This window comes from Ranitomeya variabilis, chromosome 8 (genome assembly GCF_051348905.1).
Source record: "Ranitomeya variabilis isolate aRanVar5 chromosome 8, aRanVar5.hap1, whole genome shotgun sequence".
NCBI classification, from domain to species: Eukaryota; Metazoa; Chordata; class Amphibia; order Anura; family Dendrobatidae; genus Ranitomeya; species Ranitomeya variabilis.
In genome coordinates this window covers 204,327,535-204,346,504 of record NC_135239.1, presented here as the reverse complement: position 1 = coordinate 204,346,504, position 18,970 = coordinate 204,327,535, and the positions used below count along the sequence as shown (strand labels likewise).

The following is an 18,970-nucleotide window of genomic DNA, read 5'->3' as shown; positions in this document are numbered from 1 at the left end:
TTTTTCTTGGCCTGCCACTTCTGGCCTTAACAAGAACTGTACCTGTGTTCTTCCATTTCCTTACTATGTTCCTCACAGTGGAAATTGACAGGTTAAATCTCTGAGATAGCTTTTTGTATCCTTCCCCTGAACAACTATATTGAATAATCTTTGTTTTCAGATCATTTGACAGTTGTTTTGAGGAGCCCATGATGCCACTCTTCAGAGGAGATTCAAACAGGAGAACAACTTGCAAGTGGCCACTTTAAGTAGCTTTTCTCATGATTGCATACACCTAGCTATGAAGTTCAAAGCTCAATGAGGTTTCAAAACCAAAAAAAGTGCTTTAGTAAGTCAGTAAAAAGTAGGTAGGAGTATTTAAAACAAGAAAATGATAAGGGTGCCCATACTTATGCACCTGTCCAATTTTGTTTGAATGCAGATTGCACATTTTCTGTTAGTACAATAAACCTCATTTCAAGGCAGAAACATTACTGTGTCCAACAGTTATTAGATATATGAAACTGAAATAGCTGTTGCAAAAAAAACAATTTTTATAAAACATTAAGATTAACCCCTTTCTGACCCTGGACGGGATAGTACGTCCGAGGTCAGAAGCCCCTCTTTGATGCGGGCTCCGGCGGTGAGCCCGCATCAAAGCCGGGACATGTTAGCTGTTTTGAACAGCTGACATGTGCCCGCAATAGGCGCGGGCAGAATCATGATCTGCCCGCGCCTATTAACTAGTTAAATGCCGCTGTCAAACGCAGACAGCGGCATTTAACTACCGCATCCGGCCGGGCGGCCGGAAATGACGGCATCGCCGCCCCCGTCACATGATCGGAGGTCGGCGATGCTTCAGCATTGTAACCATAGAGGTCCTTGAGACCTCTATGGTTACAGATCCCCGGCAGCTGTGAGCGCCACCCTGTGGTCGGCGCTCACAGCACACCTGATTTTCTGCTACATAGCAGCAAACAGCAGATCGCTGCTATGTAGCAGAGCCGATCGTGTTGTGCCTGCTTCTAGCCTCCCATGGAGGCTATTGAAGCATGGCAAAAGTAAAAAAAAAAAGTTAAAAAAAATGTGAAAAAAATCAAAAAAATATAAAAGTTTAAATCACCCCCCTTTCGCCCCAATCAAAATAAATCAATTAAAAAAAAATCAAATCTACACATATTTGGTATCGCTGCGTTCAGAATCGCCCGATCTATCAATAAAAAACAGCATTAACCTGATCGCTAAACAGCGTAGCGAGAAAAAAATTTGAAACGCCAGAATTACGTTTTTTTGGTCGCCGCGACATTGCATTAAAATGCAATGACGGGCGATCAAAAGAACGTATCTGCACCAAAATGCTATCATTAAAAACGCCAGCTCGGCACGCAAAAAATAAGCCCTCAACTGACCCCAGATCATGAAAAACGGAGACGCTACGAGTATCGGAAAATGGTGCGATTTTTTTTTTTTTTTTTAGCAAAATTGGATTTTTTTTTCACCACTTAGGTAAAAAATAACCTAGTCATGTTAGGTGTCTATGAACTCGTACTGACCTGGAGAATCCTAATGGCAGGTCAGTTTTAGCATTTAGTGAACCTAGCAAAAAAGCCAACCAAAAAACAAGTGTGGGACTGCACTTTTTTTGCAATTTCACTGCACTTGGAATTTTTTTCTTGTTTTCTAGTACACGACATGCTAAAACCAATGATGTCGTTCAAAAGTACAACTCGTCCTGCAAAAAATAAGCCCCCACATGGCCAAATTGACGGAAAAATAAAAAAGTTATGGCTCTGGGAAGGAGGGGAGTGAAAAACGAACATGGAAAAACGAAAAATCCCAAGGTCATGAAGGGGTATAGGGGTGCCCAAACTTTTTCATATAACTGTATGTGTTTTTTTCCCAAAAAAAATTTCTAATTGCTGTAAAAAAATAGAAACTTTCTTTTTTAAATCCAGAGGTTAAAAAACTGTCCTGATCGTGTCCTGGTGACACAAGTGCAAACAGAGAGCACTGATACACTGTAAAAAGTTAGGATAAAAATGTTTCCATTCACCAAAAGGAAGCATAGATTTAGAAAATTTTAAGAGCGTGAAACCTTTAAAGAGGAAATCTTATTCTGACAACTGTGATCAGCATCAGCTCATCACTGGGGATCTCATCGGATCATCGCTTGGTGGCAAAAAAATGGCTGAATATGTAATACAACAACTGATGGGGCAGCCAAAGTGAGTGCTGCTTATGGTCAGTGCAAGAGGTCCAGATTGGAAGATTATGGTAAAGGTTTGTCAGGATGAGCGACACAGACATAAGGCGGTAGCAAAACCGGCAAGACTTGCCGGACAGCACATGACTAGGCGAGAACCAGGACAGCAGAGTTTACAGGATGGGCGATAGACAAAGCCAGAAGTGTGGATATACACAGGATCTGTACATGTACAGTCAGTCCAAAACTTGCAGCAATTAAACGGTTAATGGCAGAGTTGTATGCTGTCAGCAGACTGATGGTCGATGGCAGAGACGTAGGGTGAAGTGATGAACAGGCAAACTGGATACTAGTACACACTGTTGCAACAGCATAATAGTGTGAACAGCACCTGTATTAGCATAGAAGAGTTCATTGTGTTTACAGCAGACAAATGGTTGACCGCAGATCTAAGCCAGGAGATAAATGCAGATAAATGATAAACAAGAAAAAGTTCCCTGAAAATGATGATCAGCCTGCTGAGAGAAATGGACGGTGAAGCAAAACTCCTGAAGTAGACGTGGAACTGAATACAAAACCTACTGAATATACTCACACAGCTCATAGCAGACTGAGTCGGCCTTAAAAGGCTTTGGATGATGATGTCAAAGGAATTTGCCAGGATACTTGGCAAACTCTGCGTGAACGGCATCAAAGGAGAAGAGAGTAGGACCCATCAATGGTTGAGGGACAGGTAATACAAGAGATGCATCTAAAATAAAGAAATTTGTTTTAAGTAGACAGCTCCTATTCAGACTTATGTGTTTCCATAGTTACAGACTACTCACAAACAATGTGTAGTCTGATCCTGCAGCCTTTTCTTACATCTGTTCCCTCTTCTAATGTTTGTAGCATCCGACAACAGTCCTGTTTACCATGAGAATGGCCCCCTCGAACCGGGCAAGAAAATGAGCAGAGTTTATGACAATGGTAATTAGTATGCAGCAGGTTAGCAAGAAAAGGGGGCTGAGAGAGTAGAGTCAGGGTGCTTTTACATTGCGTTCTGGCACCCGTTCAGTAGCCCTATCGGAGCTTACATCCGAACCCCCTGCAAAACTGGATTCAGACATAGACACAGGGTTTGTTTGTGGTCTGTAACCATGGAGACACAAGGTGGGCATTGGAATAATATACACAAAGCATTGGAGATGTTTGCAAATTGATTAGATTGCAGCAATCAAAACGTTTCAACTATTATAAAACAAGGATTGCACAAGTCCTCCAGAACCAGAGTGACTCTTTGCCATCTCAAAAAAGGATTTCCTGATTATGGGACTCTATGATGAGCATATAAAACCTACAAGAGAAAAAATGAGCACAAACCCGGCTGTAACTAAGTAAATAAAAAGCAAAAAGTGCATTTAAATAACACAGAGTTTTTAGTAATACTGTTTTTGATAAAAAATAGCATAAATGCCATCCCACCACGACAAGGTAACTCCGATCGGGATGGTCCTACACTATTTTTTCTTTGTATTATTGCATTCTGTGCAAGCTGGGGTGTGGCCTCCCTCTCCAGAGCTGGAAATTGTATATAAGGCTTCCCCAGACTGGTGTTCCACTGGTTGGGCCCAGTCCTTTTGTCTGCCCTTATTCACACACTGAGGTCACCTTTGACACATGGTAAGGTTTTTAATATTAGACAGTGTAGGACTGTCCTGATCAGAGTTGCCTTGTTGTGGTGGGATGGCTTTTATGCTATTTTTGATCAAAAACAGTATTACTAAAAACTCTGTGTTATTTAAATGCACTTTTTGCTTTTTATTTACTTAGTTACAGCAGGGTTTTTGCTCATTTTATCTCTTGTAGGTTTTATGTGTTTTATGGCCAATGTGGACATGCGTTTAGGTGCTGCATGTGTATCAAGTTCAATTTTTGTGTTTTTTTCTATGATGAGCATAGACAACCACTTTAATTATAACACTTATACAAGTAATTGGTGCACTGGGAAATTTTTTATCCCATCCACCCAAGGAGGATTCTCATATATGGCTGGTGTTACTCTTTAATAAAAATTAGTTTTTCTTACCTCTCAGTTTACGTGGTTAGTAGCTTCATTAATTTGTAATTAATTCATCTCCTTTGTGACTTTTGGTTCAGCTTTTACATCATATTTATGCACAGAAGAGAGAAGATGATGAGACGACGGCAGTAAGTGTCTCACCCGCGGGTGAGGAGGGAGAGGACGAGCAGGTGTGAGATATTTTTAGAGCTTTTGACAGTATTGAAAAATGCTCTTCAGTTTCCCGTTTGCGAGGCACAATAGGCCCCTCGTGGTGGTCGTCTTCCTGCGTGTTTTGCACCTGATGAGCCATGGCTTCTTCCCACATGTAATTTTATACAATTGATCAGGCCTTGATAGAAATCACAAATGGTTTTGTTTTACCGAGTCGTATTTGTGACGTTTAGGTGGAAAATGTCACTGAGGTTTTTATTTGAATCTATGAGAAACGAAAAACTGCAAAATTTTTCTGAAATAATGGCTACAGGTAGAACTGTGCCTATTTTTTTCTCTAGGGGGCGCTGCACGGGAATTCAACACTTGCAGCGAGTCTCCCCACATATTACAGCAGATAGATGGAGGTCTAAGCAAGAAACCCTCTAATCAGCTTCTCAGCAATGGAGTATGACTGTCCTCTGTAATATTTGGGCCCCTTCTTAGCTTCCTAGGCTCTCATCCTCAGCTTTGGACCACATTGACTAAGATTTTCTTTTTCCTCCATCTTTTGCACAAGAGTGATTCTTGGCAAGTAGAGGAAGTCTTTCAGATAGGAAGATAATGTGTGATGAGCTCCTAGGGGGCGGGGCATAGTTTTATCCCTGTTCCTCATGGGCGTGTCTGTGTCTGCCCTTGAACGCCCAAAGTCTTGCAAACCTTCTGACTCTTATAAGGGAATCCCTTATCTTCCAATTTTTAAATAAGTTTCTTCATACAAAGATTTAATTGTGGCTGAAAGCATGAATACTTAAACAGAATTAAAATTAATTTGTATTATTCCTAAACATGTCATAATGTGCTAAACAGAAATATCGCTTTGAGGAAAAAACGCAAAGCAGATGCATGTCATCCTGAGAAAATAAAATTGACATTTATTTTTAAGAGCTTTAAAAATATGATTTTTATGACTAAAAATTGCATATAATATGATAACCTAGAGGATAACAACAGCATAATAGTTCATGATCACAATTTTATATTAAAAAAATAAATTCATTACAAAAAGATGACTAAATAGAAAAAAATTGAAATTTACATTATAGTTAATGTATGATACTTAAACATATATATACACTCACTGGCCACTTTATTAGGTACACCTGTCCAACTTCTTGTTAACACTTAATTTCTAATCAGCCAATCACATGGCGGCAACTCAGTGCATTTAGGCATGTAGACATGGTCAAGACAATCTCCTGCAGTTCAAACCGAGCATCAGTATGGGGAAGAAAGGTGATTTGAGTGCCTTTGAACGTGGCATGGTTATTGGTGCCAGAAGGGCTGGTCTGAGTATTTCAGAAACTGCTGATCTACTGGGATTTTCACGCACAACCATCTCTAGGGTTTACAGAGAATGGTCCGAAAAAGAAAAAAAATCCAGTGAGCGGCAGTTCTGTGGGCGGAAATGCCTTGTTGATGCCAGAGGTCAGAGGAGAATGGGCAGACTGGTTCGAGCTGATAGAAAGGCAACAGTGACTCAAATCGCCACCCGTTACAACCAAGGTAGGCCTAAGAGCATCTCTGAACGCACAGTGCGTCGAACTTTGAGGCAGATGGGCTACAGCAGCAGAAGACCACACCGGGTACCACTCCTTTCAGCTAAGAACAGGAAACGGAGGCTACAATTTGTACAAGCTCATCGAAATTGGACAGTAGAAGATTGGAAAAACGTTGCTTGGTCTGATGAGTCTCGATTTCTGCTGCGACATTCGGATGGTAGGGTCAGAATTTGGCGTAAACAACATGAAAGCATGGATCCATCCTGCCTTGTATGGAGCATCTTTGGGATGTGCAGCCGACAAATCTGCGGCAACTGTGTGATGCCATCATGTCAATATGGACCAAAATCTCTGAGGAATGCTTCCAGCACCTTGTTGAATCTATGCCACGAAGAATTGAGGCAGTTCTGAAGGCAAAAGGGGGTCCAACCCGTTACTAGCATGGTGTACCTAATAAAGTGGCCGGTGAGTGTATATATATATATATATATATATACACACGCATACATACTTGTATATACTGAATGAGAATGCCAGATAATTTTTTTTATCAATGCAGTAAATAAAATGTATAAAAGAAAACCGCAACAAAAATGAATAAGAGGTAATCGAAATATTCTGGATATTACGGAAATCTGCGGAAATCCCACACAGAGTGATCTATTTCACGTGTTCATTTCTGTTAATGTGTACGATTATGGCTTACAGCCAATGAAAACCCAAAAGTCATTATCTCAATAAATTAGAATAATTAACAAAAAACACCTGTAAAGACTCCTAAGCGTTTATAAAGGTCCCTTAGTCTGTTTCAGTAGCTCCACAATCATGGGGAAGACTGCTGACCTGACAGATGACCAGAAGGCGTCATTGACACACTCCACAAGGAGGGGAAGCCACAAAAGGTCATTGCTAAAGAAGCCGGCTGTTCACACAGTGCTGTATCCAAGCAGATTAATGGAAAGTGGAGTGGAAGGAAAAAGTGTGGTAGAAAAAGGTGCACAAGCAACCTGGATAACCGCAGCCGTGAAAGGATTGTTAAGAAAAGGACATTCAGAAATGTGGGGGAGATTCACAAGGAGTGGACTGCTGCTGGAGTCATTGCTTCCAGAGCTGCCACACACAGACGTATCCAGGACATGGGCTACAAGTGTCGTATTCCTTGTGTCAAGCCGCTCATGACCAATAGACAACGCCAGAAGCGTCTTACCTGGGCCAAGGAGAAAAAGAACTGGACGGTTGTCAGTGGTCCAAGGTCCCAGAGTCTGGAGGAAGAGTGCAGAGGCCACAATCCAAGCTGCTGGAGGTCTAGTGTGAAGTCTCCACAATCAGTGATGGTTTGGGGGCCATGTCATCTGCTGGTGTAGGTCCACTGTGTTTTATCAAGACCAAAATCAGCGCAGCCGTCTACCAGGACATTTTAGAACACTTCATGCTTCCCTCTGCTAACAAGCTTTTTGGAGATGGAAGTTTCATTCTCCAGCAGAACTTGGCCCCTGTCCATGCTGCCAAAAGTACCAATACCTGGTTTACACACAACAGTATCACTGTGCTTGATTGACCAGCAAAAGATAAGAGACACCAGATCCCACAATGCAGATGAGCTGAAGGCTGCTATCAAAGCAACCTGGGCTTCCATAACCCCTCAGCAGTGCCACAGGCTGATCGCCTCCATGCCACACCGCACTGATGCAGTAATTGATGCAAAAGGAGCCCCAACCAAGTATTGAGAGCATTTACTGAAAATACATTTCAGTAGGCCAACATTTCAGATTATAAAATCATTTTTCAAGCTGGTGTTATAAAGTATTCTAATTTACTGAGATAATGACTTTGGGGTTTTCATTAGCTGTAAGCCATAATCATCAACATTAACAGAAATAAACACGTGAAATAGATCACTCTGTGTGTAATGACTCTATGTAATATATGAGATTAACTTTTTGTATTGGACTGAAATACATTTTTTAAATTATATTTTTGATGATATTCTAATTTTGTGAGAAGCACCTGTAGATGGCATAAATGTCTCTGATTGGTAAATCCCTTCATTATTTGGTTCTGGATTTCATTTATGATGTTGGCTAGAAATCCTGTCCTAGAGTGAACAGATCGAAGACGCAATAGCAGAAAGAAGAGGACCGGATGAGGTGCAGTAGTTCTCAGGTCCTCTTCTTTCCTTCATTCTAGACTGGGACTTCAGAGGTCACATGGTGTTGCATGTCCGTGACATTTTAACCTCAGAGGCCTGGTCACAGCTGGGATAACTGGCCAGGAGATGTGGAAAAGAATACTTGGCTCTGCCATACGGCATGAAGCGAGCAGTGGAGGGGCGACAGATGATTAGTGGGGTGAGTATTTTTCTTTTTTTTTTTTTGTTACATTGTACATTTATTACCCCAGAGACCCCAAAATGTAATAAGAGACAATCAGTTCGCAGAAAAAAACTTCACTACAAATCTTGTGTTTTGGCAAATTCTAATGTTGCCACATCTGCTCAGCTCTAGTTCCAAAACAGCTGTAAAAAAACAACTTTGTTTTTTAGTTTTGGTTTTGATTATATTAAAAAAATGGATCTGGCCGGGGTCTCCCAGAGGGACATACATTAATAAGATGGATCCATGGTTTGGGCATTTTCTGTTTTCACGCTGTCTGGACTGTGCCATACGAGGCAGTCAGACACGGTCAGACGCTTATAAGGAGCGGACATGGCTCTCGGCAGCGATACGCCACTCGTCCCCGCTCTCATTTTATTAGGAATCAGAGTGATGTCCGTTGTGATGGCGTTCTGTGAGGCATGTAGATCACCGCGGCTCCTCAACATGTGTCTGTAGGTCGTGGTCAACCCCGAACATGAAGCTGAAGTTGCTCGAGTCAACCTGGGAACCAGGATCTGAGGTACTACCTTCCCCGTCTCATCATCCTTCCTCCAGAAGTCAGTTCGGTAGGTGCTGATGAGTGGCCTTTGCCTCTTCAGTTCCTCCTCCAAGGGGGTCCAGTGGGTAAAGTTATGGGACTCCCTAAATTTCAGAAGTTTTTTCTTCCCCAAGCCCTTAAAGGAAAAAAAAAATTGTGTGAGTCTATTTCATGTAAAGCGATTGTATGAGCCTCATAGAGGAACGGCCTAAAGCCAGTGCCAATATTCTTTATGATGTAGGTGCCTCACTAATGTTCTAACATGGAAGAATAGGTCACTGCCTCCAACAAAATCAACACACTCTTATTATAAAAATCCTCTGTCCTGCTATGGAGATCCTGTTGCCTGTTTACACTCACATTTTACCCTTTGCCAATGATCACATCTGATCCTCTAACATCAATAATCAGAGGAGAGGTCACTGCCTTGTTCTAGTTCAACACATTCACCTTCTGCTGCTGTAAACATTATCATGATCTGATTGGCTGTTGCTTCAATGCAACTGAAATGATAATTTTTGCAAATAGCCTTGATTAAATAATAATTATACTTTTGTGCATACAGCTCCAATGCAGATCTACATGTCTCCATGGTAACAGACTACCTACAAGCCCTTTATGTAGTCTGATTGTGCAGCCATGTGACTCTGGCAGGGAAAAGATGGCAACACCTGACTGCAAGATCAGGCTTCACGGAGATTCTTTCTAGTCTGTAACCAAGGAGACACATAGTTCTGAATAAGGGCTGGGTACACAAAACGATAGGTTTTAATGTAGTCAAGTGTATTTGCAAATTTGCATCAGTATTCATACCTCTTAGTTTTAATTGAAGATTAGTGAATAATATAAACCTTTGGGTTGTTTACACACTTGGGGCAGTTTTCTGGGAAAAAAAAGCAGCAAGCGAAAATAGGGGCAAAAACCAACAAGGCGTATGAAAAACAAAGCCGCACAGAAGACGAGAGAAATCCCCGAGCCGCGCCTCAATCACTGCCTGTATAGTTCTGTCTCTCAGCGGTATATATTATTTTCCATGCTCGTTGCGTTGTGTTTTGTGAACACTTTGGAGAATTTCTGTCTTTCTATGGTGTATTGTAGAATAAATGGCGGCACGATCACGGTGATTATAAAGGTAATTGAAGGCTCTGCCGAAGTTCGGAGTTTGTTCTCCGATCCGCGGGGTAAAAAGTCATAAAAATATGTACTTAGGAAGACTGGCATGGGCACCGTCATTACTGGAGTCTCCAGAGGCGCGAATTGCTGTTTCCTTCCCGAAAATTAAATGCCCAATTTAGAATTCAAACACATGAGCCTAATTAGGTGACACCAGGGAGAACTAACGGGAAGTGAACGCATTCATAAACCTGCACAGATGCTGAGGCGGTCCGGTAGTCGCTCTTCTGCGGACGGACAATTCATTGTGTGCCAAGGATGGCTGGCAATTAACCTTCAGTAGTATGGCTGCCGCAATTAATCCTAATTTTGAGTTCTCTCAACCAGTTCACTTGTTAAAGGGGTTGCCGGGGACTAAAAAAATAAAGTTGGCCTTGTGTTCTAGAGGGACAGCTGATTTCTTCTACTTTAAAGGGGTTGTTCTCTGTTTTGAGAGCAGATTTCCTGGTGATAAACCAATGTTTTCTCGCTGCTGGGACCTCTAGTGATCAGCTATAATCTGTGGGTATAATCTTATAGTAAAGGTATCATTTCCCTGCAGCGCTCCCAAAGGAGAAATAAAGCATTACATAGTAGCTATTGGAATAAAAGGGTATGATGCCTCCTCCAGAGAAAAAGATGTTGATGTTTAAAAAGAGATGTTCTAAAGTTTAATATTCAGGAGCGAGCGCACCGCTCCTCTGCCTCCTGTCTTCCTATATGCGAGGTTGACAGTGCGCTCCTAAAGATTGACAGTTTGGACCAGTGACATGGTGGTGCTGCTGGCATGAACTGTGCGCTCCCTGATTCTGTATTGGAAAAGCGCAGGGAGACTGCTTGCGAGCTGAATTAGGACAAATTTTGTAAGAGCTACGCAAGCTCGGCCACCCCTGAAAGACTGCAGAGGTGGCCAGTAATGAGTATTATACTGTACAAGAGAGATTCAAAAATCTCAGAGAGCAGTGAGGATATTTAATAAGTTTTAAATTGAAAAAAATTTGCTTTTTGTACAGGCACTTTGCAATTTGAACCATTATTGATGTTGAGACCACCCCTTTAACCACTTAGATGGTAACTAAGCCTGAGGCCTATTGAAAGCCAAGATCATTGACATCTTAGTACTTCTTGGCAGCCAGTGGCATTGCAAGTCCCCAAGGGTGGGAAAAAAAAGTGAGAACAACCCCCAAAATGGTTTATTTTTTTATTTTTTAGAAAACTAAAACTTTTAATCACCCTTCTTTTCCCATTTGAGAAAATTAAAAAAAAAAAAAAAACAGAAAGGAAAATAAATTCTGTCTCGTCTAATCTGAAAACTTAAAAAGTAATTTAATCCATCCATACGTTCTAAATAAAATAAAATATAAATAAATAAATAAATTCCAGAAAAGCTTCTTTTTTTAGACACTTTGCCATCCCTGATAAAAAAAAAAAAAGGATTAAAAGAAATGATTAAAAAGTCCTATATATATATATGCAGTATGGTATCAATAAAAATGTTAACTTACGGCAAATAAAAAAAAACAAGCCCTGTACAGCTTCATTGAGCGAAAAAATTAAAAAAGTCTCATAAAATGGCGGAAAAAAAGAAAAAAAAAATGTCTGTATGCTCTAGATGTTAATGTTTGATTTTGTCTTGTGGCTTTGCCATATACAGTCCTATAGGATATAAGTCACAGCAGTATTTTTCATACTTACATTCTCAAAGGAGAAGACGGAGCTCGGGAATATGTGGCGGTTGTCGTGCCTGGAGAATATATGTTTCGTCGGATGTTCCTAGAGAAAAAAAATGGGCAGACATGGAGACGAATGAAATATGAGGCAGGGGCAGGTTATATCATTAAAATGGAAACATTATTGGTATCCCAATATTATCTTGGCAGATAATGACTTAAATGCGATTACCTCCGAAGCATTCATTATACAAATGACATTAGCGAGCCACAGACATCCACCACCGAGATTTGGAGGGGTCAGAGGGTAATACTGTTATTATCAACGGGCATAATTTATGCAGAAGTAATTAAGACTAGAATGAGATTCATCTTCAAAGATGCTAAAAATATTCAGGTACAACGTACAGGGAATTTTTCTTCCCTACATTAAATTATATAGCAATTACTGGAGCCGATAAGTGAACGTCCTCTATTTATCTTTCTATTGTTCTTCGTTCCAATATTCAGTGCTGATTCATTTCCTAATATTTCTTTATATCGCTCACAGATCTGTTTTTCTTATATACGCGGTCCAAAAAAACCTTCAGAGATGGACTATACAGCCACCACTAGGTGGAGCTGTCTGCAGACAGTTTTATCATTGAGTTGAATGGGAAAGTTGTATACAGTGAGCTCTTAAGCTCCCTCTAGTGGTGGCTGAAGGTAGCTTCAAGTTTAAAATTTGCCTTAATCACTATATAAATGCTGTTCATCTTTGGAAAGGGCAGGTAAAAATCCAACGTGTCAGATGATCCTTGCTTCAACTTTTGGCTGGGCCCTGTAGACATTAGATTGTTGGTAGGAGTTATCCCCAAATAACAATTATCACGAGGGGATAAAAGGTATGATCAATGGAGGGCTAAGTACTGGGACCCCAATGATCCAGAGAATGGAGGTCCCACGTCTCCCATATGAATAGAGTGGTATTGTGCATGTATGACCACCGCTTCGATCAATTCTCTGGGTCTTTGGGAGCTGGAGTGCGCATGTGTGACCATTACTACTACTACTACACAGGAGATTGTGGGCACGGAGGGGTCAGAGGGGAAGAAGGACTAGGAGCGCACAGTGGGAGTAATGATGACAAGGTGAGCACTAGGAAGTCTTACTGGCAGCTTATCCCTTTAGATGCCGCGGTTAGTTGTGAAAGTGTCATTAAAACAGTTGAATAGGGTTTTGGGTGACCATTGCAAGATCCAACCCCCAATTTCTCTATGAGACATGATCGCAGGTCAGACTGTATCGTCATAAACGTTATGACTCTCAGAATATGGCCAGACAATGGGTAACGAGCGTCTTCAGCATGCTTGAAAAAATGTCAGAGTCCCCGCTCCTAACAAACAGGCAATCCTTGCATGTGTGGCGGATGTCGAACAACCGCGAGATGTGCAGACGCAAGGATTCGAACATATTTTTTGAGTACGCCAAACGTAAAGTTACCGCAAAATGAAAACCTTTAGAACCTGAAATAACAATGTCAGAATCGCCTTTTTTTCACCACATACAACCCCCCTTGGAATATTTTTCCCCATTTCTCACTGCAATATATGTTAAAGTGAGTGGTGTAATTCCAAGGTGCAACTCGCTCTGCGACAAACAAGCCATCATACGGCTTCGAGGATGGAAAAAGAAAAAAGTTATGGCTCTTAGAAGTGGAGGAAGAAAAAAAAGCTAAAAAAAAAATAAAAATGTCTGCATCTCCAGGGGTTAGATATTGGTGCAGGGTCACGAGATAAACCTGCACGATAAGCAGTGTAGATTTTCCTTCCACTTCCCGCAGACCCCTCGCCCGACTTTCCAATCTGATCCAAATGCCTAATTCAGGTCAAACAGATTTCTTCAGTTCCTGTGAGAGATGAGCGGCTTCTGCAGCAGTTAGTAATGATGACAGATCGCTCCATTATGGAGTCTGAGGAGTAACTACAGGAGCCGGTTTTCATTATTACTGGGAAAGTCGGGACAATCAGAGCCTCTTGTAAGAGAGTAATCCTTAATGATGTTTAATTAAAGGAAAAAGGGTGATGGCGAGCGGAGCGGTGCCAACTCCTTCTGCCGGCACAGAAAATGTGCTATACAGTCGCAGAAACATCAATGATCCTAATTGTTTTATTGCTTTGCTTGTTAGTAGGAGCGCAGCGGTTATTGCAGCTTTTCTAAAGTCACAGGTTGAGTTCTATAATCTGATTCCTGTGGTTTAATCACAATAAGGCTGGAGTCGCACACAACGTATAAAAAAAGGTCTGTTTTACAGACGAGAATCGCAGAAATGTTCCCTGAGCAGTGATCATCCATGTGCAGTGCGAGGAGGCGATTTTCTCACATGTAAGCATCCGTGTGATAGCCGTACGGCGAGATTTTCTCACCGGCTTGCAAAATGGACATGTAATGGATCCATGGCCTCAAATATTCGTGAAAACATATATACAGTCTATATATATATATATATATATATATATGTTTATATTTCATACAGAGCTAGATAGCAGAATAGCGATAATTCAATTGTCGGCATCTGTAAAATCATTGCAGAACCCGACAGGATATGAGATATGGTTTACATACAGTAAACCATTGCATATGCGTTATAATTTTATATATCCCGCCCTAATAATGTTAGTAGTGTGTGCATGTGTCAAATTTTGGAGCTTTAGGTGTTAAATTAAAGGATTAATTCACGGAAGAAACTGGCGTGGGCTCCCGCGCAATTTTCTCCGCCAGAGTGGGAAAGCCAGTGACTGAGGGCAGATATTAATAGCCTAGAGAGAGACCATGATTATTGCCCCCCCCCCTCCCCCGGCTAATAACATCTGCCCCCAGCCACCCCAGAAAAGGCGCATCTGCCTATTCTGGCATTCAGCCTCTCTGTTCCCATTGCCCTGTAGTGGTGGGATATGGGGTAATAAGGGGTTAATGTCACTTTGCTATTGTAAGGTGACATTAAGCCTGGTTAATAATGGAGAGGTGTCATTAAGACACCTATCCATTACTAATCCTATAGTTAGTAAAAGGTTAAATGAAAACAAACATTAAGAATAAAGTATTTTAATGAAATAATTAAACACACAGGTTTACCATCTTTATTACACTCTCAATCCAATCGAAGCCCTTGTTCTCCTGTAAAAAAAATCCAAAATAAAAAAGCAACAATATCCCATACCTGTCCACTGTATCGTCAAGTTCCACGCTGCAATCCATCTCAAGGGGTTAAATAGTTTACAACCGGGAGTGGTGCTAATGCTACCAGCCGGGCTGTAAACCACGGAGGAATGAATGAAAAGTTGCCTGCGCAGCCTCCCTGCTTGACCGGACATGAACTCAATAACGTGGGAAAGTTTCTGAACATTTTCCCACGCTGTCAAGTTCACTTCAGGTCAAGCGGGGAATCTGCACATGCTCAGTGACGTCAGCGGTAGTCGGCCCCGCCTGAGCTGAGGTGAACTTGACAGCGTGGGAAAATGTTCAGAAACTTTCCCATGCTAATGAGTTCTTGTCCGGTCAGGCAGGGAGGCTGCGCAGGCAGTTTTTTATTCATTACACAGTGGTTTACAGTTGGACCGGTAGCATTAGCACCGCTCCCCATTGTAAACTATTGAACCCCTTGAGATGGATTGCAGCTTGGGACTTGACTTGTGCTTTTTCATTTTGGATTTTTTTGCAGGAGAACAAGGGCTTCAATTGGATTGAGAGTGTAATAAAGATGGTAAACCTGTGTGTTTAATGATTTTATTAAGACTTTATTCTTAATGTGTGTGTTTTGATTTAACCCTTTACTAACTATAGGATTAGTAATGGATAGGTGTCTTAATGACACTTCTCCATTATTAACCAGGCTTAATGTCACCTTACAATAGCAAGGTGACATTAACCCCTTATTACCCCATATGCCACCGCTACAGGGCAATGGGAAGAGAGAGGCTAAGTGCCGGAATTGGCGCATCTTACAGATGCACCTTTTCTGGGGTGACTGGGGGCAGATGTTTTTAGCCGGGGGGCCAATAATCATGGTCTCTTTCTAGGCTATTAATATCTGCCCTCAGTCACTGGCTTTCCCTCTCTGACAGAGAAAACAGCGCGGGAGCCCACGCTAGTTTTTTCCATTAATTAATCCTTTAATTCATTAACTCCTGAGGAAGCCACCTCCAGGGGCGAATCGTATTGGATCTTCATTTCCACACATTTTCTCTATGCACATGGCCCTTTATTGCACAGTGTCACTGCTTACTTCTTTTATATATTTTTTTATGCAACATTATCTATGTGTCATTATCTTTTCTTCTGTATTGTACTGTTGGAAAACACATTTCTATTCATTGCTTAGTGGACTCTATGCATACTGTTGTCTATCTCCTACTCCGCAGGCAAAGATTTCAGCTGAATACTAGAGGTGGCAGGTGGTGGACCCTCACTGATCGCATATTGATGACCTATCCTGCATATAGCTCATCAGTTGTAAAGCCCCAAACAACACTTTTAACCTCATGCACAAGGTATGGCACTAATAACCTCTTCACTGCTCTAGACCAGGGGAGGGAAATTAATTTTCCCTTCCCAAGGGGCACATGAGAGACCGTGACAGTCGTGGAGGGCCCAACCAATAGGCTGAAATTATTTCTGCAACTCAATATTAATATTAACATATTCATTATAATTATTTTATATTAATATTAGTTGTATCACTTAATATTTAGAAGAACTAGGTATGCTGACATCTCCCTATATGCCGTATGAGCACGCACATAGCCCCCTATATAACGTATGAGCCCCCACGATATTGTCTCCTATATACAGTATGAGCCCCCCACATAGTATCCTATATACAATATGAGCCCCTCACATATCCTCCTATATACAGTATGAGCCCCCACATATCCTCCTATATACAGCATAAACCCCCACATAGCTCCCTATGTACAACATGAGCACCCTCATAGCCTCCTATATACAGCATGAGCCCCAATATAGCCTCCCATATATAGCATGAGCCCACATCACCTCCATGTACAGCATGAACCCCACATAGCCACCATATATAGCGTGAGTACCACATAGCCTCCCTACACCGTATTCCAAATTATTATGCAAATTGGATTTAAGCGTCATAAAGATTTAATTGTTTTGTTTTTCAAATAAACTCGTGGATGGTATTGTGTCTCAGGGCTCAATGGATCACTGAAATCAATCTTAAACACATGTGATAATTAGTTTTCCAGGTGATTCTAATTAAAGCAAAACTACTTATAAATGATGTTCCACATTATTAAGCAGGCCACAGGTTTCAAGCAATATGGGAAATAAAAAGGATCTCTCTGCTGCCGAAAAGCGTTAAATAGTGCAATGCCTTGGATATTAGATATTTCACAAAAACTTCAGAGTGACCATCATACTGTGAAGAGATTTGTGACTGAAACAGAGCACAGACAGAGTTCATGCAGATAAAGGCATAATGAGGAAGGCTTCTGCCAGACAAATTAATTGGATTAAGAGAGCAGCTGCCAAAATACCATTACAAAGCAGCAAACAGATATTTGAAGCTGCTGGTGCCTCTGGAGTCCCTTGAACCTCAAGGTGTAGGATCCTTCAAAGGCTTGCTGTGGTGCATAAACCTACTATTCGGCCACCTCTAAACAGTGTTCACAAGCAGAAACGGTTGTAGTGGGCCCAGACATACATGAAGACTAATTTCCAAACAGTCTTGTTTACTGATGAGTGTCGAGCAACCCTGGATGGTCCAGATGGATGGTTGGTGGATGGTTGGTGGATGGCCACCATGTCCCAACAAGGCTGCAACGTCAGCAAGGAGGTGGAGAAATCATGTTTTGGGCCGGAATCATGGGGAAACAGCTGGTAGGGCCCTTTAAGGTTCCTGAAGGTGTGAAAATGACCTCTGCAAAGTATATAGAGTTTCTGACTAACAACTTTCCTCCATGGTCTAAAAAGCAGAAACATGCCTTCAGGAGCAAAATCGTCTTCATGCTGACAATGCCCCATCTCATGCTGCAAAGAATCCCTCTGAGTCATTGGCTGCTATTGGCATAAAAGGAGATACACTCATGGTGTGGCCACCATCTTCCCCCGACCTCAACCCTATAGAGAACCTTTGGAGGATCATCAAGCAAAAGTTCTATGAGGGTGGGAGGCAGTTCACATCAAAAGAGCAGCTCTGGGAGGGAAGAAATACAAGCAGAAACTCTCCAAAAACTCACAAGTTCAATGGATGCAAGAATTGTGAAGGTGATATCAAAGAAGGGTCCTACGGTAACATGTAACTTGGCCTGTTAGGATGTTTTGGAGTTAAATAGCTTTTTTGTTCAGCGAATGTGACCTCCTAATGCTGCAAATTCCACAAATGAGCATTTTCAGTTCTTTAAAACATATCAAATGTTTAGAAATTCTACTGTGCCTAATAATTTGGAACAGCGCATTGTGAGTTTTTATTCATTTTGGAGATTATACTGTTATCATTGGGAGGTTTCTTCAATAAAATTTGATGTATAATCTAATGGATGATAACTTTTATTAGACTGACTGTCATTTGCACCAACCATTTAGGAAAATCGGAGAAAAATATCATTTGCATAATAATTTGGATCATGGTGTATATAAAGCATAATTCCAAAATAGCCTCCCTATATAGCATGAGCCCCACATAGCCTCCGTGTACAGCATGAACCCCGCATAGCCACCATATATACAGTGTGAGCCCCACATAGCCTCCATGTACATACAAACATCCCATATACATTAAAACAAACTCCACCTAGTCACCTCGCTCCCATTCCTCCGGCGCTCTGCCTCTTCTCCTGTCTCCGGTGCACTGACGTCAAGAAACGTCGACATTGCGTCTGCTGTCCCACACGCCGATTGGTGGAAGGAGCCGACGGCACCTCTTCCACCAATGTATGTATGTTAATATATGCACGGAAAACGTTGCGTTTTATTTTCCGCAGCATGTCAATTCTTTGTGCGCATTACGCAGCTTTTTACACCTGCTCCATAATTGGAATCCGCAGGTATTAAAACGCAGGTGAAATCGACACAAAAACCGCTGTAAATCCGCGGTGAATCTGCAACGTGTGCACATACCCTTAACCCTTCACTACCCTAGAACAGGAAGGATATTAATTCCTTTTTAACTACATTACTGCCCTAGACCACCAGGGATATTATCATTGACTCCATCACTGCCCTAAACCCCCCTAGGTATGTTCTCATCAACCTCCTCGTTTGTCCTACATGCAATAGATACTGTAGAACT

General features: G+C 41.5%; 1 protein-coding gene across 3 annotated transcripts in view; it reads right to left on the bottom strand.

Moving 5' to 3' along the window:
* Window positions 1-7,870: 7,870 nt before the first annotated feature.
* CIMIP7 (ciliary microtubule inner protein 7) overlaps window positions 7,871-18,970 on the bottom strand; it is a 72,027-nt gene continuing 60,927 nt past the window's right edge. For all 3 annotated transcript variants that reach the window (XM_077276394.1, XM_077276395.1, XM_077276393.1), the window contains exons 3-4: window positions 11,699-11,776; window positions 7,871-8,987 (exon numbers count right to left, since the gene is read on the bottom strand). In XM_077276394.1, the coding sequence (XP_077132509.1) occupies window positions 8,541-8,987; window positions 11,699-11,776 (525 nt within the window). In that variant the 3' untranslated portion in view covers window positions 7,871-8,540. The remainder of the gene's footprint in view (window positions 8,988-11,698; window positions 11,777-18,970) is intronic.